The sequence below is a fragment of the Dasypus novemcinctus genome, chromosome 13 (assembly GCF_030445035.2).
Source record: "Dasypus novemcinctus isolate mDasNov1 chromosome 13, mDasNov1.1.hap2, whole genome shotgun sequence".
Taxonomy (NCBI): Eukaryota; Metazoa; Chordata; class Mammalia; order Cingulata; family Dasypodidae; genus Dasypus; species Dasypus novemcinctus.
Window position 1 is genome coordinate 43,298,817 of NC_080685.1, and position 26,475 is coordinate 43,325,291.

At 41.0% G+C, this 26,475-nt stretch overlaps 1 protein-coding gene across 2 annotated transcripts in view; it reads right to left on the reverse strand.

Moving 5' to 3' along the window:
• Positions 1–25,842, reverse strand: part of ALDH9A1 (aldehyde dehydrogenase 9 family member A1) — a 39,921-nt gene extending 14,079 nt beyond the window's left edge. Inside the window, exons 1-7 of one of the 2 annotated variants that reach the window (XM_004454668.3) lie at positions 25,457–25,842; positions 24,529–24,674; positions 17,257–17,386; positions 7,352–7,486; positions 6,139–6,335; positions 5,320–5,460; positions 61–249 (exon numbers count right to left, since the gene is read on the reverse strand). In XM_004454668.3, the coding sequence (XP_004454725.2) occupies positions 61–249; positions 5,320–5,460; positions 6,139–6,335; positions 7,352–7,486; positions 17,257–17,386; positions 24,529–24,674; positions 25,457–25,790 (1,272 nt within the window). In that variant the 5' untranslated portion in view covers positions 25,791–25,842. Of the gene's footprint in view, positions 1–60; positions 250–5,319; positions 5,461–6,138; positions 6,336–7,351; positions 7,487–17,256; positions 17,387–24,528; positions 24,675–25,160; positions 25,361–25,456 lie in introns of those variants that run through there. The other variant, XM_071207553.1, reaches the window with a different exon arrangement.
• Between the last annotated feature and the right edge of the window lie 633 nt (positions 25,843–26,475).

Below are 26,475 nucleotides of genomic sequence, written 5' to 3' on the forward strand. Positions count from 1 at the left end.
GAAGTAATTTGTGAATAATACATCCCTCTCTCCTGCCATCGCACTCCCACCTGTTTTTACCTGCTCAGTTGCCTGTTTAACAAACCCAAGGACTCTTTCCAGGTGTGGCCTGTTGATGAGGGGACCCATCCTTGTATCTTCCAGAAGAGGATCTCCAATTTTTATCTTTTTGGTCTGTTTCACCACTTCTTCTGTAAATTTATCAAGAATTTCCTTTTGCACAAATACCCTTGTGCCATTACAGCAAACCTAAACGGCAGGCACAAGACAAAAATTCATATGCATGCAGTGGAGAAAAGGGATAGAGAAAAATAAAATCTAACAGATTTAAACTTAAAATGGGCACTATCTTCTTTTCAAAAGGTATATTCCCATTCCTAAAAGCTTATGCAGAATAGAATTCATACATACCATTGTGGACATACTACCCCACAAGTACTAACTACCTGGCCTTTCAGATGAAAGTTGCATCTTTTTTGTTTATTTAGACTTTCTTAAGGATAGCCATTAAGAGATCCATAAGACCCCTGGGACCTCTCCTACTTCCTAGTATCAGCTGCTCACTCTAGCTGTACATTTTAGGAATAGGAGGCGAGAGTGGGGAGGAACTGAAGAACAGAAATAGATTAATAAGAAACTAAGGACTTCATAGTCAAAGTTTGTCTCTAAAATCACAAATGACTACGTAGACCCTCCAACAGAAATTAACATAGCCACTGTTCAAATGCTGTCAGAACAGTACGGAACCATGTCCAAAAATAAACCCACATACTCAAAGAAATTTAGTTTATAATAAAGGTGGACTCTCAAACCATTGGTTCAAAAATAGACTAAAATGATGCTAGAACAACTGGTTAACCACTTGGAAAAGATAAAATTAGATACATATTTCACACAGTATACAAGAATAACTCCAAATATGTCAGGAACCTAAACACAAAACATGAAACCTTGTAACCAGTAGAAGAAAACATAGTTGAATTCCTCTATAATCTGAGAGTAGGGAGGTTTTCTAATTATTACTAGAAATCTAGATGCAAAACAAAAAAGATTGATAATTTTATTATTTTAGGAACCAGGGCCAGGGACTGAACCTGGGTCCTTACATGGGGGAAACCAGCACACTCAACCACTGAGCCACATCACCACCGCCACCACCCCCCCCCCCCCCCCCCGGCTGGGTTTTTTGTTTGTTTGCTTGTTGTTTTCTTACTTTTTTTTTTTAGGAGGCACTGGGGAACGAACCCAGGACCTCCCATGTGGGAAGAAGGCATTCAACCGCTTAAGCCACATCTGCTCCCCACACTAATAAATTTTAACTACATAAAATTAAAATCTTTTACATAGAAAAAAACCACTATAAAAAAAGCTAAAACAACTAACAAACTGTTACGACTATTATCTGCAATGTACATCTCAGATAAAGGGTTTTGTTTTTGTTTTTGTTTCTTTAGGAGTATCATGGAACGAACTCAGGACCTTGTACATGCAAAGCAGGTGTTCAACTACTGAGTTATACCTGCTTCCACCAGATAAAGGGTTAATATCACTAATATTTTAAAAACTCTTAAAAATTAAGCAAAGTGCAAAAGAGCACCTATAGTGTGCTACCTGTCGTGTAAAAAAGGGGAGGGGGAATATACAAATCCTGTATATAAATATACGAATATCTAAGTGGCACTTCTCTGAATATACCTTTTTTTGTAAAATTCTGATATTTAGAACCATATTAAAGAAGAAGAAAAAAAGTATTCATATGCACAGGAAAAAAACACAACATATTAACAGGAAGTGGATGCGGCTCAAGCAACTGGGCTTCCGTCTACCATATTGGAGGAACTGGGTTCGAGTGAGCCAGGCCCGCACTGCGAGTGAGGCAGCAAGATCATGACGCAACTAGAGAGAGAAGCAGGCAGCGGACTTGGCCCAGTGGTTAGGGCATCCGTCTACCACATGGGAGGTCCACGGTTCAAACCCCGGGCCTCCTTGACCTGTGTGGAGCTGGCCCATGCGCAGTGCTGATGCGCGCAAGGAGTGCCGTGCCATGCAGGGGTGTCCCCCGCGTAGGGGAGCCCCACGCGCAAGGAGTGCGCCCCATAGGAGAGCCGCCCAGCACGAAACAAAGTGCAGCCTGCCCAGGAATGGCGCCGCACACACAGAGCTGACACAACAAGATGACGCAACAAAAAGAAACTACAGATTCCCGTGCGGCTGACAACAACAGAAGCGGACAAAGACGACGCAGCAAATAGACACAGAGAACAGACAGCCGGAGGAGGGGGAAGGGGAGAGAAATAAATAAATATTTAAAAAAAAAAAGAGAGAGAGAGAGAAGCAGGGGAGAGTCAAGGCAAGACACAACAGAAACCAAGAACTGAGGTGGCCCAAGCAACAGGAAACCTCTCTCCCACATCGGAGGTCCCTGGGATGGAATCCTGGTGAAGCCTAGAGGAGAAAATGAGAAGACAAAAAGAAACAGACACAGAAGATCATAGAGCAAATGGACAAAGACAGCAAAAGAGCAGGGACGGGGAGGACCATATTAGTGTTTCACCTAATCAAAATTAATAATTTTTAAGGTAAACAAGGAGGAATAAAAACCCCACATGAAATACAAACAAAAACAAATGAGGGAAGCAGCTGTGGCTCAATCAGAAGAGCTCCCATCTACCATACAGGAGGCCCTTGGTTCATGTCTCAGGGCCTCCTTGTGAAGGCAGGCTTGCCTGCAGACGCCACAGAGCACTGCCCTGCCCACAGATGCTGCGGAGAGCCGACTCAGCAAGGTGACGCAACAAAAAGAAGGGAGAAAAGCGAGAACACAGAAGAATCCACAGCAAATGGACACAGAGAACAGACAGCAAGCAAGCCAAGGGGGGAGGGGAAATTAAATAAATACAGACACAGAAGAACATACAGCGAATGGACACAGGGAGCAGACAGCACGCAAAAAGCTGCAAGGGGCGGGGAGTAAAAATTTTTTAAAAAATAAAAAATAAACAAACGAACCTTTTTTTAAAATGAGTAACATCATCATATCAAAGGGGAGAAGAAAAGACCCAAGTAACTTTTGAACAAAGTATTTTGATTCTACCCTCAGAAGTATAAAAAGAAAATTGAACTCTAGTTAGAAGGCTTATTTTTCATAAACCTGAAACTACTTTAAGTGTACTCGAGGATTTGGCAATTAAATACACACTATTAAATTATAGATAATGGCCAAATTTCTCACTGTTAGAAACGGACACTGCAAATATGGAAAAGATGAACCCAGTGGTACTGGACTGTAATTGCAAGTATCTATATGAACTTGTGGTTATTAATATAAGAGATAGATACAAAAATAGGCATGTGTGTGTATATCCATAGATATACAAACATATTTTCTAGCTCTGGCCTCAGAGGGCCTAGAAACAATGATACTTCAGTAGCAGTGAACACAGCTGGAACCCAGATCTTGGTTTCTAAATACCATCAACACTAAATGGATCGAGGATTCCTAAGAGAAATAGCTGATTCCAGAGATGGGTTAGGAAAAGTCCAAGATGATCTGGAATACTTGTTGTGCCAAAAACCAAAAAAATGCTTAAAGAAAAATGAGGACATGTCAAAAATTTGACAGAGGCTCCCACTGGCCAAACATGAGATTATTTGAGCATCAAAATAAATAATGATAGGAATGGATTATAATTCATAAGAATCAATGGATACAGAGAAGGAAAAATTATTCCTTACGGTAGAATGAGAACTAATAAATGTAGAAGAAATGATTAAAGAGGAAGATCACCTTTTAGTGACCACCATAATAAAAATTGTTTCCTGTAAGAATCACTAATGAATGCTAAAACCAGTCGGTTAAGTTATGATAAAGAACAGGATATTTGGTTGGTCTCAAAACACAACCTGGGGAGTGAATGTGGCTCGAGTGGTTAAGTGCCTGCTTCCCATACGGGAGGTCCCGGGTTTGCACCCCAGTGCCTCCTAAAAAACAGAAACAAAACAAACAACAAGCAAACAAGCGAAGAAACCAACTCAAGGGAGCTGACATGGCTCAGTAATTGAGCACTGGCTTCCCACATATGAGGTCCCAGTACCTGAAAAAAAAATCTTATAATTACCTACAAAGGAAAAACCAGTAACTTTGCAGTGACGTCCCACCTTAAGCAAGTGATCAAAGTTAATATCACCAGAAAGGGGTTGGATATCACACGTCACTGAGGACACAATCTGATTTTTGTGGTATTTTTTGCCAAAAATACGTAACCTGAATCTAATCAAAAGGACACATCAGTGGGAAGCAGTTGTAACTCAACTGATAGAGCATCTGCCTACCATATGGAGGGTCCAGGGTTAGATACTCATGGTGTCCTGACCTGTGAGGTGAGCTGGCCCACGCACAGTGCTGATGCACGCAAGGAGTGCCATGCCACGCAGGGGAGTTCCCCGTGTAGGGGGACCCCACATGCAAGGAGTGCGCCCCGCAAGGAGAGCTGCCCCATGCAACAAAAGTGCAGCCTGCCCAGGAGTGGCGCCGCACACACAGAGAGCTGACGCAGCAAGATGACGCAACAAAAAGAGACACAGATTCCCGGTGCCTCTGACAAGAATGTGAGCAGACACAGAACAAACAGCAAATGGACACAGAGTCAGACAATGGGGGGGGGGGGAGGGAGAGAAATAAATAAATCTTTTAAAAGAAAAAAAAAGGACCCATCAGACCCACAAAGAGGAAATTCACAAAATAAGTGGCCTGTACTCTTCAAATGTCACAGTCCCAAAAGAAAAGAATGACTAAAGAACTATTACAGGTTAAAGAGAAATAAAGAGATATGACATCTGAATGCAATGCATCATCCTTGATTGAATCCTGAGACAGAAAAAAGATTGTTTTCTTTTGTAAACGGTCATTAATTGAACAAATGGCAAAGTTTGAATAAGGACTATAGATTGAACAACAGTACTATATCAATGTTAATATACTGATTTTACTCAATGTATTATGCTTATGAAAGAGAATGTACTTGTTTTTAGGAACCGCACATTGAAGTATTAGAGGTTAGGGGCATTGTGTCTATAACTAACTCAAAACAACTCAAAAAAAAATTAATGATAGGCTTGCATATGTATAGGTAGACAGAAAATGATAAATTGAATGTGGTAAAATGTTAACAATTGGGGGATCTGGATCAAGGGCACAAGGGATTTCTTTGTACTTATCTGGGCTTTTCTGTAAATCTGAAATTATTTCAAAATAAAAGTTCTAAAGCATGATGTTAGGTGAAGGTGTGGAGATGCCTTTTCAGACCCAAGTATACTGACCTCTCCTTGTGTGAGGAAGTTGGCCATCAGTGCTCCTTTCACTGCATTCTCCAGAACACAATCTGAGAAGATAATGAGTGGAGATTTGCCTCCCAGCTCCAAGGTAACAGGTTTAATTCTTTTAGCTGACATCTCCATGATCTTATAGAACAAAAACAAAGGAATTCAGAAGCAATTTAGTAAGAGGTGGATCACAGGCTAGGTTACCTAGACCCTGAACCTATAAATTCACCTTGAACTTGAACCTGCAGCCTGATTGTTGGCAATCTAATTTGCCCTTCATCTATTTAAATTATCCTATTCCAGAAAACTGGAGAGAATCTGCACAACTACACATGGCATTCTGAACAGGAAATTCCTTTCACATGACTATCATAGACAAACTCTTTTATATTGCTACTACTATGTTCAAGGCTGGTAGAGCTCAAAGCACAAAGTAATGTCAAAATAATGGATCTCAAAGAAATGAGTAAATACCCTTCTTCTGAGCAGCTGCTATACATGAGTTAAGTCACTAAATGATAAAGTGACAGTCCAGGCCCCTTGTCCTTTCAAACACACAGGCAGGAGATGATGACTTCCATCTCCACTTGGTCTAACACAAATCTACTGTCCTAATCACCCCAAGTGTGCTGCCTTCCCTGCTTTTGTACTTTTAAAGTAAACTTCAGATCTCTGTTCAATAATGCCTATTGCCCCCCTTCCCAGTACAAGCTAGCTAAAGTCAGATGATAAGCCTCCAAAGTAAACTCTAGGTAGGACTGACTTTGCCATATCTAGATAGCCATTTGTGTTAACCAATATTGGTTTTATCTTCACCTTTGTGCCAGTGGGCACGCTTCCAGTGAAAGAGACTTTGGCCACATCGCGATGCTGACACAGAAACTGGCCAGTGGCAGCCCCTCCTTGCACCACGTTGAAGAGCCCAGGAGGCACACCAGCCTCGGTATAGATTTCAGCCAGCAGCAATACAGAAACAGGCGTGAAGGGAGAAGGTTTAAAGACCATGGCGTTACCTGCATTAACCCAAGATACAAACACAAAAAGACTTTCTAAGACTGATGGTCCTCAAAAACAGAACTAGGGGATAATTCACATACGACTCAAACTGTTTCCTTTTCTACCATCAAATCCAAATCCTAGACCAAATCTGTTATTAATGAGTAAATATATCTTGTTCTTCCCACCTTGGTTTCTTTCCTTGAACAGACCCCCAACCACATACCTGCCCAGTCTCAACCATTAACACCCTACACTCGCATATCTGGGCAATTTCACAAGTACTGTCTTATTTAACACTTGGAACAGCACTAGGAAGTAAGTATGACTAGTTCCATTTTATAAAAACTGAAACTGAAGACTAGAAAAGTTAATTTGATGAGGATCCCAAGAGATAGTTCTGACCCTGTTTCCACTCTGCCATAGCTGCCTCTCATACAAGAAAATGCTAGAACAAGAACATGAAATGGCAACAGGAAAAAACCTGTATTTCAACACAATATCCTAACTAATGTTTTTTAACATGATAGTTTTTCCTAAGATATAATCAGTTGACTTTTCCACAGATCAGATTCATATCTGTAAAAAGTATAAGAAATCTGTAATAAGTCCATCAGCAAACGTCTCTCTGATGGAAGCCTTTCCCTTAACACATAAATGAAGAAGGAAGTCTATTTTCTGCTTCCAAAATTAAATGAAGCTACTACGTACTTTTTCCTGCATAGAAATTCTTGATGCAGAAAGTAACACAAATATAATTCAATTTAACAGTAAAAACCTCCAATTCCCAAAAATAACTGTTTTCTCCCTTCCCCCCACCCCCACCCCCCCCACCCCCCCCACCCCCCGGCAAAAAAAAAGATAAAAATGGGATTGTTATGTAACCTAAACTGTCAGCAATTAAAGGGCAAGACAGAGCAGGAAGAGAACCTTGTCCTCTGCATCTCTGTATGCCTCCCTGTAGGTCCCTTCTGCGTAGAAGTGAAGAGGAGAGAGTGGATGGCTCACACGTAGAAGAATAATTCATTCTTACCGCAAGCTAAAGCTGGAGCAGACTTCCAACACGCAATTTGAAAGGGATAGTTCCATGCTCCTATTCCTACACATACCCCAAGTGGTTCTCTTCTGGTATAACCAAAGGATCCACCTGAGAGCTGGATGTGTTCACCTGAAGGGAAAATAGAAGAAAAGAAGAATGCAGTTCTGCTTTCTCCAAGATTTCACCAACGCATGTTTTTACCTTATACCCTAGGCAGACCAAACTCGTTGCTATTCACAGTGCCCTTTTCATTCCATTATTATTTTTAAGATTTTATTAATTTCCCTCCCCTTCCCCCACCCTTGTTGTCTGCTCTCTGTATCCATTCGCTGTGAGTTCTTCTGTCTGCTGCATTCTCGGCAGCACCAGGAATCTGTCTCTTCTGCTTGCCTCATCTTGCTGCGTCAGCTCTCTGTGTGTGCAGTGCCACTCCTGGGGAGGCTACACTTTTTTCGTGCAGGGCGGCTCTCCCTGTGGGGTGCATTCCTCAGATGTGGGGCTCCCCTACATGGGGGACACCCATGTGGCAGGGCACTACTTGTGTGCATGGGCCAGCTCACCACACGGGCGAGGAGGCCCTGGGTTTGAACCCTGGACCTCCCATATGATAGACGGACACTCTATCAGTTGAGCCATGTTGCTTCCCATTCCATTATTCTTATACTGGTCTTCCGCTACGTCTCCACATAGTAAATCCCATCCAACCTTTAAATCCATGTTCATTCAACTTACTTTAATCCTCTAAAAATTTACTAAGCCTCTATTAGATAATTTAGATGAAATATACAAATAAAATACACAAACCACCAAAACCGACTCAAGAAGAACTAAAATCTGAATCAGATAAGTGTCAAAAGGATATGAATGATGGGAACCTCCACACCCTGCTAGTGGGATTGTGAAATGGTACAGTCATTTTGGAAAACAGTTTCTGGCTGTCCCTCAAAATATTAAACACAGAGTTATCATTTGACCAAGTAGTTCCACTCTTACATATACCCAACAGAAATGAAAACTTATGTCCATGCAAAAACTTACAAGCAAATATTCATAGCACCATTATTCCTAATAGCCAAAAGTGAAAAAAACCCAAATGTCTCTCAGTTGCTAAATGGAAAAACCAAATATGATATAGCCACACAATGGAATATTATTCAGCCATAAAAAAGAACAGAGTGCTGATACATACTATACCATATATGAACCTCACAACATTATGCTAAGTGAAAGAAGCCAGTTACAAAAGACCACATATTACATGACTCAATTAATATGAAATGTCCAGAATAGGTAAATATGGAGACAGAAAGTAGATTAGTGTTTGCTTAGAACTAGGAGGGTAGGGAGATGATAGCTACATGGCAGAGTTTCTATCTGAAATAATTAAAAAGTTCTAAAATCTATTGTGTGGTAGTTGCACAACTCTGTGATATACTAAAAACCAATGAATTACATGCTTTAAATGAGTGAATTATATGATATGTGAATTACATCACAATAAAGTTGTTACAAAAAAATTCTACTGAGCTTCTATCATGTGAAGGGCACTGAGATAAATGCTGAGGACACGGAAATAAACAAGAAAGACATAATCTATGCCCTCACACTAAGCTTTCAGTCTATGAGAAAGAGAAAGATATATTTTACTATCCAAAGGGGAGTGAAGTATACAAATAAAAATATAAGCTAGAATATGAGTATCACATGAGTGTACGAGCATATTGAGGCTTGGAAGAAAATGATCACACCCAGTTGGGAGGACCAGGGAAGACCTGTGAAGGAGGGAGTGACGAAACTGAGTCTGCCATCCAGTCTTGCTCACACCTCTCTATACACTTATCACTTGGTATAAAAAGTGTTTCTGGTGAGTGGGTGTAGCTCAGCAGTTGGGTGTCCTTCCCATGTACAAAGCCCCAGGTTCAATCCGTGGCACCTCTCAAAAATTTTTTTCTATTATGTACTCAGATGGACTGAGTTCCACAAAGACAGGCACATTCCCTTTAGCAGAGCATCAAGCAGAGGACCAACTGATGTTTGCTGTATTAAAAATCTAAATAAAAGGTAATGAGAGTTTATAGACAAAAAGTTCAAAAAAACCTACAACAAAGTTACTAGAGCTAATAAATTCAGCAAACTGGCAGGGTATAAGATCAACACACAGGAAACGGACTTGGCCCAGTGGTTAGGGCGTCCGTCTACCACATGGGAGGTCCGCAGTTCAAACCCCGGGCCTCCTTGACCTATGTGGAGCTGGCCCATGCGCAGTGCTGATGTGCGCAAGGAGTGCCCTGCCATGCAGGGGTGTCCCCCGTGTAGGGGAGCCTCACGCACGAGGAGTGCGCCCCGTAGGGAGAGCCGCCCAGCGCAAAAGAAAGTGCAGCCTGCCCAGGAATGGCGCTGCCCACACTTCCCGTGCCGCTGACAACAACAGAAGCGGACAAAGAAACAAGATGCAGCAAATAGACACAGAGAACAGACAACCAGGGAGGGGGGGAATTAAATAAATAAATAAATCTTTAAAAAAAAAAAGATCAACACACAAAAATCAGTAGGGTTTCTGTACACTAGTAATAAGCAATCTGGGGAGGGAATTGAGAAAAAAATTCCATTTACAATAGCAACTAAAAGAATCAACTATCTCAGAATAAATTTAACGAGGGATTCAAAGGACTTACACATAGAAAACTACAAAACTTTGCTAAAAGAAATCAAAGAAGATCTAAATAAATGGAAGGCCATTCCATGCTTATGGATTAGAAGACTAAATATTGTCAGGATATCAATTTTTACCAAAATGATTTACAAATTCAATGCAATCCCAATCAAACTTCTGACAGTATACTTAGCAGAAATGGAAATGCCAATCATCACATTTATTTGGAAGGGTAAGGAGCCCAGAATAGCCAAAACCATCCTGAAAATGAAGAAATGAAGTTGGAAGACTCACATTTCCTAATTTTAAAACTTACTACAAAGGAAAAAAAAGATAAAGAAAAAAATGCATTACAAAGCTGCAGTGGTCAAAACAGCATGGTACTTGGCAATATAGCAGGAAAGAGTTACTGGTATAGGGTGTGGATGTGGGGGGCATTCAGGACAGGGCTCACCTGGGGCAGGCTTCTAGGGAGTGTGTGAGAGTTCATCTTGTCATGGTGTGCTCTCTCAGTGGGTGGAGAGCCACTTAATGAGCAGGAAGGTGTTGGGACTCTCATCCTGGTGAGTCCTGCCTGCTATGTTCTCAAATTGAGGGGCAGGAGTCTCTTGAGAGCGTAGGCAGTGGCCAGCAGGGGTGGACAGGCCAGTAAGTCAAGCCCACACAATGTTGTTGCAAGTAAACTATGCATCTTATTCTTCAAGGAGTGAAGCTTGGTGGTTACCATGGGTCTTGAGGGGAGGGGGATGGAGGAATAGAACAGATAGAAAATGGGGCATTTTGGGGGCAATGGAAGTGTTCTACATGATCTTGCAATGATGGAAACAGGCCATGTTAAATTTCATTAAAATTTATAAAAGTGTATGGTCCAAATGTAAATCATAATGTAAATCACTGACCATGGTTAATAGCAATGTTTCAATATTTATACATCTATTATAACAAATGTACAATCCACTTGTAAAATATTAATAGGGAAAAGGGGAAAACTGGTGGGATGTTGGGTATATGAGAATTCCGTATACTCTGTACATGACTTTTCTGTAACCTAAAGCTTCTCTGAAAACAAAATGGAAAAAAAAAAAGACACTGGGGGAATAAACAGAATAAAATGTGACTGTACATACAAGATAACAGATCTTACAGTGATGAATGTCAAAAGAATTTTAAATTTTATGTATTTTTAATTTTTTATTATTCAAAATTTTTTATATTTTTGTATTTTATTTGTTATTTTTAAAATTATCAATATTTCATTTTCTTATTAATTTTATTTGGTTATTTTCTTAGCTTCATTTTTTGAAGACCTTTTGGATGACAGAAGAGTTACAACTGTGGCAGGGGAGGACCACTGGTGTGGGGTGTCAGTAACGGGGATGTGTGGGAGGAGGTTTACCTGGGGCATACCTATAAGGCATATAAATGTGTTCAAGTGTTAATGCGGCATGGTCACAGTGGGTGGAGATTCAAGATATAACCGAAAGAATATCAAATTCCCATCCTGGGGAGCTCTGCCACATTCTCTAATGGAACAGCAAGAATCCCAAGTATAGGAGCATTGACTAGTGAAGGAGGAAGGACTATTGACTGGCCCTTGATATTGATGAATGTACTTATGAACATTTACTTTTAAAATTCAAACTTAGTCTAGTATTATAGGGTGCCTAAGAGTTACCTCCTGAGAGCCTCCTTGTTGCTCAAATGTGGTCTTTCTCTAAGCCAAACTCAGCAATTAAATGTATTACTTTCCCCCCAGTGTGGGACATGACTCCTGGGGATGAACCTCCCTGGCACCAAGGGATTACTACCAAGCACCAATTAGCAATGCAACTGGAAAAAGACCTTGACCAAAAGGGAGAAAGGGTAAAGACAAATGAGTTTATATGTCTAAGAGACTTCAAAGTGAGTCGGGAAGTCAGTCCAGAAGTTATGCTTATGTATGTCTCAGGAGGATCCCCAATGACTGCCAAAGTAAATATTGCCTCAAATAGTAGAGACATCCAGACACTACAGGCAGGGCAGCAGCTCAGGAGTTTGGTGCCCTGCCAATGGCCCTAGTTAGGAACTTATGCTCCCCAGTGTGACAGAGTTGGACTCAGGTGTGGTTTCCCTACACATGTCTCTTCTGCCCCTTCTATTTGAACCGATAGTTAGTGCTAGAGTTGACAGGTGTATGTCCAAGAGTCTTAAATCTTTGGGTTGCCCATGTGCCAGCTGGGCCCTGCATCTCAACAGAGTTACAATACCTACTCTACAGTTCACTGGATTCACCCAGGACAACAAACAAGGAAATGATAATGAACAATGGCCATCCCAAGGAACAGAGAGAGTCTGCAACTGCAAGCAAGATAGTCCCATCCATCTGCCCCACGGGATCTAAGCACCCTCTCAAACAGAAGTGGAGTGGACATCACCATCCCAGAATCCTCAGAATTGGGGAATGTATAATGAATTAGAGCATACTTAGACTGGTATTCTAGTATAGACTTATTGTGATTCTAGCAATGGAAGAACTTTTATCACTGATGTAGAGGCAGTGGCCACTGGAGGTTCTGAGAGGAGAGATGGAAAAACAGGTGTAATATGGAGATTTTCGGGACTTGAGAATTGTCCTGAATGACACTGCGATGACACATACAAGCCATTATATATGAGAAAAGTAAGTGGGATCTCTAGAAAATTAAAAGTTTTGTGTAATATAAAATCAAAGGATTTTATATTACACATGGCTTGTATTGTCATAACTTACAAAATTGTGGAGAGAGTGTAAACTACAATGTAAACTATAATCCACGCTTACTGGCAATGCTCCAAAATGTATTCACCAATTGTAACAAATGTACCACACTAATGAAGAATGCTGATAATGTGGGGAAATGTGGGAGGAGTTGGGATGGTGCATATGAGAATTTCCTATATTTTTAATGTAACATGTATGTAATCTATGTATCTTTTTTAAAAAATAAAAAACTCTTATTAAAAAATTAAGATTATAAAACAGGAATCAAAAAAACACAAAAAACACAGCATGGTACTGGCACAAGGACAGATATACAGATCAATGGAAATGAACAGATAATTCAGAAATAGACCCTCACATCTATAGCTGCCAAGTTCGTTCAATTTGGAAAGAATAGTCTCTTCAGCAAATGACGTTGGAAGAACTATACATCTGTATGCGAAAGAATGAAGGAGTGGAAGCAGATGTGGCTCAAGCAGTTGAGATATGGGAGGTCCTGGGTTCAATCCCTGCCCCAGTACTTCAAAAAAAGAAAAAAAGAAAAATTAGGAAAGGAGGACTCCTATCACACACCATATAAAAATTAACTCGAAATGAACCAAAGACCTAAATATAAGAACCAAAACTATAAAATTCCTAGAAGAAAACATATGTATCTTCAGATTCTTGTTAAGGAATGGCTTCATAAACTTAACACCCAAAGCATAAGCATCAAAAGAAAAATAAGTGGGATATCCAGAAAATTAAAAAGTTTTGTGCATCAAAGGACTCTACAATGAAAGTTAAAACACAACCTACTCAATGGGAGAAAATATCTCGAAACCATGTATCTAATGAGGGTTCAATATCCAGAACATATAAAGAGAACCTACAACTCAACAATAAAAAGACAAACAAATTTTAAAATGGGCAAGACTTGAATAGACCTTTCTCCAAAGAGGATATACAAATGACTAAAAAGCACACAAAAAGATGCTCATGGAGTCACACATTAGGGAAATACCACAATGATACCATTTCAGAACTACTAGAATGGCTACCATTAAATGGAAGAAAAAAAAAATTACAAGTGCTGAAGAGGATGTGAAGAAACAGGAATATTCATTCTTTGCTGGTGGGAATATAAAATGGTACAGCCACGGTGGAGACAGTTTGGCAGTTCCTCAGAAATTTAAGTATAGAAATACTATATAGCCCAACAATCCCACTACTAGGTATATGCCCAAAAGAAGTGAAAGCAGGGATTTGAACAGATACCTGCACACCAATTTTCACAGCGGCTTACTCACAATTACCAAAAGATGGAAGCAACCTAAGTGTCCATCAACCGATGAATGGATAAACAGAATGTGGTATATACATACAATGGAATATTATTCAGCATTAAAAAGGAATGAAGTTCTGATTCATGCAACAATATGGATGAAACTTAAAAGACACCATGTTGAGTGAAGTAAGCCAGACAAATTTTGTATGATTTCACTGATACAAAATAATTACAATAAACAAACTCATGGAGTTAGAATCTAGAATACAGGTTACCAAGGGTTGGGTTGGGGGTAGGGATTGGGGAGTTAATGCTTAAGTTGTACAAAATTTCTATTGGGGTTGATTGTAAAGTTTTGGTAATGGAGGGTGGGGATGGTAGCACAACATTGTGAATGTAATTAACAGCAGTGAATTATATATGTAAATGTGGTTAACAGGGAAAATTTTAGGTCATATGTATATTACTAGAATAAAAATTGAAAGAGGGAAGCAGACTTAGCCCAGTGGTTAGGGCATCCGTCTACCACATGGGAGGTCTGTGGTTCAAACCCCGGGCCTCCTTGACCCGTGTGGAGCTGGCCCATGTGCAGTGTTGATGAGCGCAAGGAGTGCCCTGCCACGCAGGGGTGTCCCCTGTGTAGGGGAGCCCCATGTGCAAGGAGTGCACCCGGAGAGGAGCCGCCCAGCACGAAAGAAAGTGCATGCCCAAGAATGGCACCACACACACAGAGAGCTGACACAGCAAGATGACGCAACAAAAAGAAACACAGATTCCTGGTGCCACTGATAAAGATAGAAGGGGTCACAGAAGAACACACAGCGAATGGACATAAAGAGCAGACAACTGGGGGTGGAAGGAGAGAGAAATAAATAAAAAATAAATCTTAAAAAAAAAAAAAATTAAAAGAAAAAAAGAAAGTTATTTAGAGGCTGCCAGGGGCTGGGGGAGAGTGCTGGGGAGTTTTGGCTCAATGTGGACAAAGTTTCTGTTGAAAAAGTTTTGGTAATAGAAGATGGAGAAAGCACAATAAAGTGAATATAATTAATGCCACTAAACTGTACAGTAAAAAGGTTTAAAATGGGTATTTTCTGTTATATATATTTTACAGTAAAAATTTTTTTTAATTAAAAAAAAGATACCTCCCTGCAAAAAGTAATGAGAGTTTAGAAAAGAAAATAATGAGTTGCAAGTTCAGTTGGAATTTTGTTGAGTTTGGGGAGTTCACAGGGCATCCAAGGCAAGATTACCAGACAGTTAGAAATCTGAGCACTGCTCAGAAAAAAAGAACACATGCTACAGCAATAGTCTATTTACATTACAATGAACCTTAGTATGGGCAAAACAATAAGAACCAACTACGCTCAGGTGAATTTTATTAGTTAGATGGCTGTTTGTATTTGATTTTCCATTATTTATGATTTTATTGTTTTAGGAGAGCTATAATGTTAAACAATTTCTACCTAGCTTTGCTTATAACTATTTCAATAGCATTATAAATAAAATAATTTAAGTCAACACTAATGATCTATGGGATGTTTTGCCTTTCAAAAGGGGTCTGGCGCATTATAGTTTCTGAAGTACAAATCTTTGACAATATTGTCTCATACAAGTAGATTATTGGCACCAAAATGCAAGTCTTCTAATAGAAACACAAAACTATTGCTGAATGGATTCATTTAATCTCAATAAAGCTATTAATATTAATGTAAACAAATCTCAATTTCAAAAATTAACTCCCTTATACCAACACTTGAGAAAACTGATGCAAAAAAAGAAAAAGTACTTGCCCAAATTTATTAATATCAGATTCAGAGCTACAAAAAAAGAGCTTAATACCACTAAATATCAGTCCTCTTAAGATCGCCTTATCTTACTGAGAAAGGTAAAAACTATTTTAAATTCCATAAAATAATATGTTAGAAAATATGATTCTGATCAAACTGGCATCCAGTCAATCAAACAACATGCACAGGGAAGCAGATATGGCTCAAGCAATTGAGCTCCCACCTACTACAAGGGAGGTCTGTGGTTCGGTTTCCGGTGCCTCCTAAAGAAGACAGCAAGTTGGTGTGACGGGCAGGTGTGGCAAGTTGGCACAACAAGATGACCCAACAAGAGACACAAGAAGAAAAAAACATGATAAGAGACCTAACAAAACAGGGAGCAGAGATTCCTGGTGCCTTCTAGAGAAGACAGGTCAGATAGTAAGCTGATGTGACGGGCAGGTGCAGCAAGCTGATGTAACAAGCTGATGCAACAAGAGATACAGGAGGAAGAACATAATGAGAGACACATCAAAGTGGGGAATGGAGGTGGCTTAAACGATTAGGTGCCTCCCTCCCACCTTGGAGGTCCTGAGTTCAGTTTCTGATGACTCCTAAAGAAACAAAGATGATGAACAGACACAGCACGTGCAAGCAATGAGGGGATGGGGAGAAATAAAATAAATCTAAAAAAAAAAAAGGAAGTATATATAGACCAAAATATACTATATTAGGTCCCTACATTTTTTTAAAAGCTACGTATTTTTTTTAAATATCAAAATTGAGAGGCAAAGAAGAGAATCTTAAGAGGCAGAGGGAAATGGAGCCTGAGGGATGAAGAGGGGGAAATTAGAGGGAGAGAAAATGGGAAGCTGAAGAACAGGATGGGGGAGAGAATCAGAGAGAACAGAGGGAAGAAGAGTGAAGGGCAAAAAGAAAGGGAAACTGAGGGACAGAGATGGGGAGCACAGGGAAAGAGGGGGGGAGAATGAGGGGTAGAAGGGGAAGGAAAAAAAAAAGAGGAAGGAAGAGTGAGGGACAGAGAGTGGGAGACTCAGCAGCAACCAAAGGGTCTGAGGACCCCAAAACCTTAGAATTTTGGCCTGTGGGCCCTACTAAACCATTCAATATGACCTGCTATAAACTTTATAAGTAATCAAAAGAAATTTTTGACAAATTAGTTAGACATGTTCTTGACAGCACAGTTGTTTTTCAGTAACTTTCTCTAAAGATCAGGTACCATGCTAAGTGTTTTACATATATTACCTCATTTCATCCTTATAACAATCCAACCAGGTAGGGATTAGTGTTAACAGTTTCGACAAGGAAACATAAAGTAATTTCCAGGGCCACCAGGTAGAAAGTAATGAACCCAGGATTTAACCCAGGCCTATCTAAAGTTCAAAATCTGTCACCATAGGCTCTGCTCATCTGCCTCGTCAGCTGATCAAAGAGGGCCAGGGGAGAGCTTACCAGCCATGGATCCAGCCAAGCCTGCATAATACTCTAGGCTCTGCCAGGAAGAATCGATGTCCATGCAGGCCTCGAAGATGGACTTGCCATTGTTGATGGTCTCCACAATGGCAATATCATTCCTCCGTTCCTTTGTGTAAAACAGAAGATTAAATTTAGGGCATATGACCAAACACTTCAAAGTAAACAGAATACACTGCACAATTTTTAAAAAATAGAAACAACTTGTAAATTAAATGAAAATAAAAGGAATTCAAGTGTTACATCTGGAAAATAAAATCACTGCTAAATAGACTTAAGACCAAAACATCATTTCAAGATGAGAAAAGCTTTAAGAAGTGAATATTACATGTGTACATGTACATATATATGTAAAACATATGGATATACATACACATACACACACATATAGATGCACACACATGCTTGAAAATTATACAAAGCCTAACACACAATTGGCATTTAAGAGGTTATACTCATTCATCACTTTAATTTACTCAAAGAAATGTACGATATTAAAACTAAACATAAATATTTTCTAATACTCAGCACTCATCAATACTCTTTTCAAATACTGTTTCCAGTTCTGCCCTCCATTATTTACTAAGGAAAAAGAGGATCTAGCGTGTCCAGTGATGAGCTTAAGTTTCGGAAATAAGATCTATAAAGAAAAAACTAATACATTTATTTGGCCTAAAGAAGATAAAAAGAGCTAAATATGCAGAATGGGTATGGCTCAATTGGTTGAGCACCTGCTCCCCACATGGGAGGTCCGAGGTTTAGTTCCCAGTGCTTCCAAAAAACCAAAAAACAAACAAGCAAACAAACAAAAAAACCAACTCAGGGGAGCCAACATCGCTCAGTGGTTGAGTACTGGCTTCCCACATATGAAATCCCAGGTTCAATCCCGAGTCTCAGTACCTCAAAAAAAAAAAGTCAACATGTAGGAACTAGACAGTTGTTATCATGGGTCCAATTTAAAATAAATATTAGGGTAAATCTCTAAAAATACATAAAACAATAAAAAATTGGCAAGAGGCAGCATTCTCTTACTAAAAACTGATAGGCAATAAGGCTGACGAGAAGCAAACTTGAAGGACAAACAAATGAACACAAGCACTCTATTCATAGCACAAATCCACAGAGAAAATGCAAGGAAGAATATGAAAATCAGTATGGAATACAGGAAAGGACAGTTTGCTGGTTAGAGCTGGACATGTATTTTTAAGAAGTCCATGGGTACAAAATGCTTTAATTCATTCCACATGTATTACCAGGAAAAATGTACAGATCCAGCCTTTGCCTTCAAGGAGCTTACTTCTAAAAAAGGAAGTTAATAAATTCTAAGTATTGCGATTATCAAATGGACAAGATCTTTGAAAAGGGATAATGTGTTAAAGTTCGAACATGATATAAATTAAATTCTCTTTTAAACCTTCTTTCTCTTTGCCTGATTCCACACTCACCAAAACAACCTTTTAACCATTAATTTGTTTCCTAGTTATACTGATTCTGGAAGGGTACTTTGAGCCAGATATAAATTATTTCCCATTCTTGAATTAATTGAGTATGATTAACATGAAACACTTTTCCAGAGATATGATTAACCATGGGTGGGTTTAGTTATACGTCTGTTCTAGAACGCCAGACAGGAAGTAGGCCCCAGCAAAGACATAAGTACTGACTCCCTAATCAGCATGAATAAACTGATGAATCAATGTGTAATATTTCAGATATATGAAAAATACTGAACTGGCAATAGGGAAATGCTATTTTGCTTCCACTTAAAGTACAAAAATGAACAAACAGGAAGAAATCTGTGACTACCACTGCTAAACTGTGGAATATTTACCAAAATAATAGAAAGTTTTGTTCTCGAGTTGTTTCTTTTATCAATAATGGATAGTCAGCTAATTTGGAGGACTGTTTCAAGGTTCTAATTCTCAGAGAAAAATTAATTTAATGGCTGGCCTTATGTGATTTTTCCTCTTATTCTATCATTCCCCACACTCACAAAAAGATTATTTACACAAAATCATCATGACATCTTTTGATATACCACAAAAAAAAAATTAAAAAAAATCCCTGACAGAATGATGGGCTGTAGGTAACAGTATAAATGAGAACATTCTTTCATGAACTGTAACAAATATACAATTTTAATACATGGTGTTAGTAATAGGGTGGTTTGTGGGGAAAAATACACCAAATACAAGCTATGGAAAATAGATGGCAGAAATATTGTGATGCTGTTCTTTCATCATTTGTAAAAAATATGCCACAAAAAGGTAAGTTATTAGTGGTAAAGTGATGTATAGGAATCCTGTATGGAATGCCTGCTTATTCTTTAAAAATTTGAAATTATGGGGAAAAAAAGCCAATCACTACTCATTCCACCATCCAGAGATAATCACCAGGAACATAGTGATGTTTATCACAAATAACCACACATGCACATACACTAAGTACATACATTCATACATTTTTAAACAGAATTGGGATTATATTTCACATAGATTGCTGTAATGTTTTTCACATAACATTACACTGAGGCTTGATTATAAAAGTAGCTTTATTAAATTATAAACATGTTTAGTCTAGAATACTTGGAAAATGCAGAAAATTAACAAAAAATAAAAATAATGGGGAAGCGGATGTGGCTCAACCGATAGAGCATCTGTCTACCATGTGGAGGGTTCAGGGTTTGATCCCAGGGCCTCCTGACCCATGTGGTAAGCTGGCCAACGCACAGTGCTGCCGCACACAAGGAGTGCTGTGCCACGTAGGGGTGCCTCCCACGCAAGGAGTGTGCCCGTAAGGAGAGCTGCCCTGAGTGAAAAAAGCGCAGCCTGCCCAGGAGTGGTGCCACACCATGGACAGCTAATGCAGCAAGATGATGCAACAAAAAAGACGCCAGTTCCCACTGCTGCCAGATAATGCAAGCCAACACAGAACACACAGCAAATGGACACAGAGAGCAGACAATGGAGGGGGAAGGGGAGTGAAATAAATAAATCTTTTAAAAAAATGCATTCTTACCAAAAAAATTCACTGAAATGTTTAATTGCTTTTCTATTACTGAAACAAAAAAAATCCCTGACAAAAACTGCCAAGGAGTCCAAATAGGTCTCCACTGATTATTAATATTGGTTTAGAGAAAACAGGGTTCCTTTATCCTCTCTAAAGTAAGGAAGACAGCAGGAGAAGAGAAATACACAAAAACCAATGAGCAGCCAGCAACTCCCTATAACCGGCATGTAAGTATAATTTTATTGCGTATCCCATGGCTTTCAACATGGTACTTTGGATTATGATCACCTTACAGTATTTGGAACATGGATCCCAGCTATGATAGCATCGTTGGTAAAAAGACAAATGAGAAGACTCAAATGGACTGAATTTTCCTTTTGTCAGACTTAGAAAAGGGGTCTGGAAATTGGCTGGTTTGTTAAAATAAATCTTTTAGAGTAGTTTAGACAGTATACTTTTTTGTGTGTGCCTGTGGCTATTACTTTAGAGTGAATTACAGTATTGAGGTGAATTAAATCGATCATACCCATAATAAGCTCAAATATAACCATTAATCATATAATTTCATTCCATTTAATATTTGGAAATAAGCACTGAAATAAATGAAATAAATGTAAACCATTTAGAATAGCTTGTTATTTATGTTGGAAAAATGCACTGATTAGTTAATAGAGAAACTTTTAAATGCTTAACTTCCTTAAAAGGAATAGGTGAAAAATCATACTTGGACTGTTGTACAGCATAAATCATTTGTAAATGTCTTATTTTAATTTAAATGCCTCTGAAATGAGAAGAATGGTTTTATAACCTAGAGCAGCCCTAAAATATGGATGTGCTTAAACAATCACTTAGTTTTAGAACTGTATTCTGATTGACAGAGGATTTTTTTAACCTCTTCTGAAAGTCTGGTGATCCATATGGTCTGCTGTGGATATTACAAACACTACATTAATCTAAGAAACTAGCTTTGGGGAAGTACAGATGCTTGTCATTGTACACACAAAAACAAATCTCTGAAGGACATTTTGGGGCATGAATATAAAATATTTTTTATTTCAGTGGCTTTTCTTCCTGTGTAAGTTTCTAGGGTTTGTGGTACATTTATTTTGACTATAAAGAGTGACAAATAAAGATAATGAGGAAAAGAAAAAAAAAAAAAAGGAAGGAAGGCTGGGCTCAGGGAAATTAAGAGCCTCAAGGGGAAAGAAAGCAATAAACCTATAATTATAGGACAGTGCATTAAAAGCTACAGATACAAGTCCAAGGGGCAAGAGACACAAAATAACACGAAACTCAGCAAAGGAAAGTGAAAGGGCACCTTCTAGGAGTGATAAAGCTGGAGAAGCCCTCCAAGGGTTAAAATGTTGTTGTAGAAATATGGTTCAAAGTTAAAACATTTCTATAATGCAGACGAAAGTGCAGGCTTAGGACTACCAGGCCTTGACTAGATGCAACACTGTCTGGACAGCTGGGAAAAAATGTGTGAGGAAATGTTTGAACTTTGCATAACCTGTACCTTATTATAGTAAAATACTGCACCTGTTCTATTGTAGATGTTACCTTATTATAGATGTTGCAGTTGTTTCCTGTTATTGTAGATGATGCTGCAGTTCCTGTAGCAAACAGCTGCTTGTTAGTTTCTAAATAAATAGTAGGGTTGAGGCTCTCATTTCCAGAAGCTGAGTCCTCTGGTCCCATCTTTATCTCCTCTCGTGTCTCTCTGTCCTTTATTTCGTAAAGTTCTGCGTCACCTTCCCTTTGAGGCAACTGATTGCTGACTTTGTGCAGCACAATGTGACAGTATGTGCCTAAGTATGGAATGTGAGAGGCACACGTGCCAAAGGAAGAAGGGCCAGTAGTGCAGCTCAGCTGGGGCTCTTGGTGTGAGAAGAGGAAAGGAAGTAGAAGTGAGACTGGAAAAACAAGGGTCTGATGGAGAGGGGCCTGATGGGCCACGTTAAGATTGCCACCCACAGGACTGTTTTACCCAGGGGCATGCCCTGAACATTTATTGGCAGTTGGCTCCATAGCATAAAATTTGAACTGACCTGACGCAGGGCTGGAGGAAGGTAGAGAGACCACATGCACAACCCTTTCTTTGTTTAAATAGTATTGCAACTGCAGAGACCCCAGGCAGATGGCCAGCTGGCCCTCCCTTCCCCGCTTCCTTGACCCCCTCCCGGGCAGGGTGCTCCCCCTACTCAGTGTCCAAACTCAGCCCCCTGGCCCTGCTCCCTGCGTGATGGGGATGAAACATGTTTAGAACCACAGATGAAGGGGGGCTACCGGAGAGATCCCACCCCACCAAAGCCATCAGAGACGTTCATGGAAATGGGGTGCAACCTGGCTGCCCCCTACTGGGAAACAATCCATGTGTTCCCGCAGTAGGGGCTGCCCAGCAGTGCCAGACTGGGAAGGGTGGTGTAGGGTTTCCTTAGAGGACTTGGGGCAGGCAGAAGGAAAGTCCGGGACCTCTTCCAAAGAACATTTGGACTCACTCTGCGGGCGGGGGCAAATGGCAGCTTTATTTCTGTCTCTGCTGGTCGTCTCTCCCGGGTGTCTGCGTGTCAGCACTGAGCAGATAGACTGGGGCTTTAGCTTTCCGGCATCTTGTGACAATCTGTTCCCATCTGCCCGGCAGGTGGCAGCGTAGAGTCCGCGGTGGGCACCATTGGGGCTCCAACCTGCACCACCCCTGATGCCTGGACCCAGCGGCGCCTCAACCTGAGAGTCTGGGCTCTGGGCCCCAAGCACTTAAAGCACAACTGCCTGGCCCATGGCATCCATGGTTCATATTTTTGGACTGGGTAGAATATTTTTTCAGGCACCAATCCCTTGGGCGAGGGTATCTTGTCCTCAGGGGGTGTGAGTGTGCGTGGGGGAGGGGGCATCTAGGGGTTACTGGTCCCATTGTCTTCCAGCTGTGGCTTGTGTTGGATTTTTTGGACAGATGGACCTAGAACCCCTGCCCCTTCACACCGCTTTCATGCTCCTCATTTGCCCTTGAGCTTCCTTTCTCCCACTGAAGCCAGGGGGGTTTGGGTGGTGCTGGCATGCCCCCTACTACCCCGTAGGGTCCTGGTGCATAGCACCCTGGGGGCATGAGGAAGGGGAAAGGGGAGCCCTTTGGAGCTGGATTCAGGTCTTCCCTGTCCACCTAGGCTACCTGGACATGTCCTTATGGGGTTGGCACCTCTTCCTTTGTGTCCTCACACCCTGCCTCTGGGCAGCCATGGACTTGGACATGCCTGGCTCTATGGGTTGGACTGCCAGGCCTGTCTGCCAGTGGGCTGTGGGTCCGTGTAGGTCTGCCCTCTGCCCTTCCCCAGGAGCTGGCAGCACTGGGACCTGGCTCCAGCCATCTGGCAGTAGCCTCTCAAGATGGGGGTGGGAGGGCACCCAAGAGACTTGTGCTTTCTATGGGTAGGCTCCTCCTTTCCCCTCCTCCCAGGCCAGGCCTCACCCTTGTATTTAAATTAAATGTCACCTTTTCTAAACCCTACATAAATAAATAAGTAAATAGTGCTGCGGTAGTTTTATATAATGTTTTCCTTCTCTTTTTAAATGAAATGATAGCTACTTTCATAAGACTCCAACTAAGAAATAATTGGGTCCCACCAGTAAAATCTTTATAATCTGGTATAAAAGTATCAGAGATTTGAGTAAAAATGGGAACACATGCTGAATTAAACACAGAATTACCATATGGCCCAGCAACTCCACTTACAAGTATTTATCCAAAAGAATTGAAAACAGGGACTTAAACAGATATTTGTACACCAGTGTACATAGCAACACTAACAGTTAAAAAGTAGAAACCCATGTGTACACCAACAGATTAATGGATAAACAAAATGTGGTATATATATACAATGGAATATTTCCATAAATAGGAAAGATGTTCTGGTAAGTACAACATGTATGAACCTTAAAGGTTATCGTACGGAGTAAAATAAGCCTGACACAAAAGGATAAATACTGTATGACTGAACTTAAATGGAACACCTATAATATGTAAATTCAAAAAAAAAAAAGATTACAAATTACCATGCTTTGGTAGGTGGAAGGAAAGTGCTTAAAGATTACAGAGTTTCTGGCTGCAGTGATGAAAAAGCTTTGGTAATGGATGGTGGTGATACTGGCACAATACTGTAAATGTAAATGGTATCAGTGAAAAACAAAAAAAGCAAGGTGAAAGCAATGCAAGACTGGCTTTCTGGAAAGGAATAAGTTAAAACATACCCTAATTATCCTGGCAGCCTCCAAAAGGATTCGGCAACGCTCCATGCCAGATTTTTTACTCCATATTTTAAAGGCCTCCTTTGCATTTTGAACAGCCAAATTTACTTCCTTTTCTCCTGAACATGTGAAAGTAGCTATCACTCGGCCTAAAAAGAGTGGAAATGTTAGTATTATCTCAAAACGTTGCTACACATTTAAATAAAGCTTTATGAATCTAGATTTCCTCTTAGCCACCCCTCCCCTTCTTGTTGTTAAATATGGTTTGGGTAAATGGCCACCCCTACACCAGCTGTTCTCAGTAAAACAACCAATAAATACTGTTCCTCTGTAGCTCTGAAATCTTAAGAGTTCCCAGAGTATACGGAATGGCAACAGTAAGCTTTGGGTAAAGGCGGATTTTTAAAAATTATTTTCTCAATTCTAATTTATGTACAGAAACATTTTAGCACTATAGGATGCATGCAAAGTCTGCTTTCATGCGCCTTAGACTGGGCGCTTCCCTGCACACACCGTATCAATGTTTGTCCCCCACCCCGCCCCACCGCCGCCCCAGTCCTGGAAATCTTCTATGAACATGTTTGAAGACTAACACTGGAGCCCTAGCAGTAAAAATTAACCAACAGAGAAACAACCTCACGCATCGGGACTTTATGAACTCCGTTCAGGCCGTTTTCAAATTACCCGTGACTCCAGCACGCAAGTTTCCAGGGAAAGGTTAGCTGCGTGTACATAAAACTTTTATACTCTACATTTTCACTTAACCCGTGTTCAATAAATGTTTGCTCCATGCACCAAAAGACAGTTCAGGGAAGGTGAATACGTGCACCACCCCGGGGGTTGGGGAGGGAGGAGAGCCCGACGCCGCGCCCCGCCCCGTCGGCCCCGCCACCCCTACCTGGCCTTCCCTCCGGGTCTCCCCTCCCCTTACCCGTCGCCGGCTCGAACGCCTTTTCGGTGCCGGAGGAGTCGGCCGGCTCCACTCGGGCCCCGCCACGGTAATTGAGCGGCTGCGATACCACAAAGGTGCCCGTGCTCATGGCAGCGACGGAAGCAGGCCGAAGCGTGAGGCGAAAACGAGAGAACGCAGACAAGCTTGCTCGGAGAAACATGCAGGACGGGCGACTGCGCAGCTGAGGAGGACGCACCGCGGGACCCCACGGCCTCCAGCAGCGAGAGGGGCGGGGCGGGCGCCCTGTGACCCGGGGGGAGGGGCCGCGGGGCGGGGCCTGCCCGGAAGACACTGGGAATTGAGTGGGGCTCATCCAGGCGGGGGCGGGGTGGGAGGCGTGGGGACTGGCGCAGAGATTGAGGAGTTCTCTAAATAAGGGTGGGCGGCCGGGGTGGGTCCCCAGAGACTTAGGCGGTCCCCTCTCAGCTCCTCTGCACTCAGGGTCCGGCCCTAATCTAGCCAGGACACGCCCACACACACTGTAAATCAAGAATCCTCAAGGGGGGCGGGTGGGAGAAATAGGACTTCTTCCTAATAGGCATAGTTTTGTTTTTTTTTTAATATTACATTCAAAAAACATGAGGTCCCCATATACCCCCCACCCCCCTCACCCCACTCCAACCCCCATAGCAAAAATCTCCTCCATTATCATGAGATATTCATTGCATTTGGTGAATACATCTCTGAGCAGCGCTGCACCTCGTCATTAGTGGTCCACATCATAGCCCACACTCTCCCATGTTCCACCCAGTGGGCCATGGGAGGACATACAATGTCTGGTAACTGTCCCTGCAGCATCACCCAGGATAGCTCCAAGTGCCGAAAACACCTACGCATCTCATCTCTTCCTCCCATTTCCCACCTCCAGCAGCCACCATGGCCACTTTTTCCACACCATGGCCACATTTCCTTTGATTACTAATCACAATAGTTTATGAATAGAATATCAGTAAGTCCACTCTAATCCATATTCTCTTCCTCCATCCTGTGGACCTTGG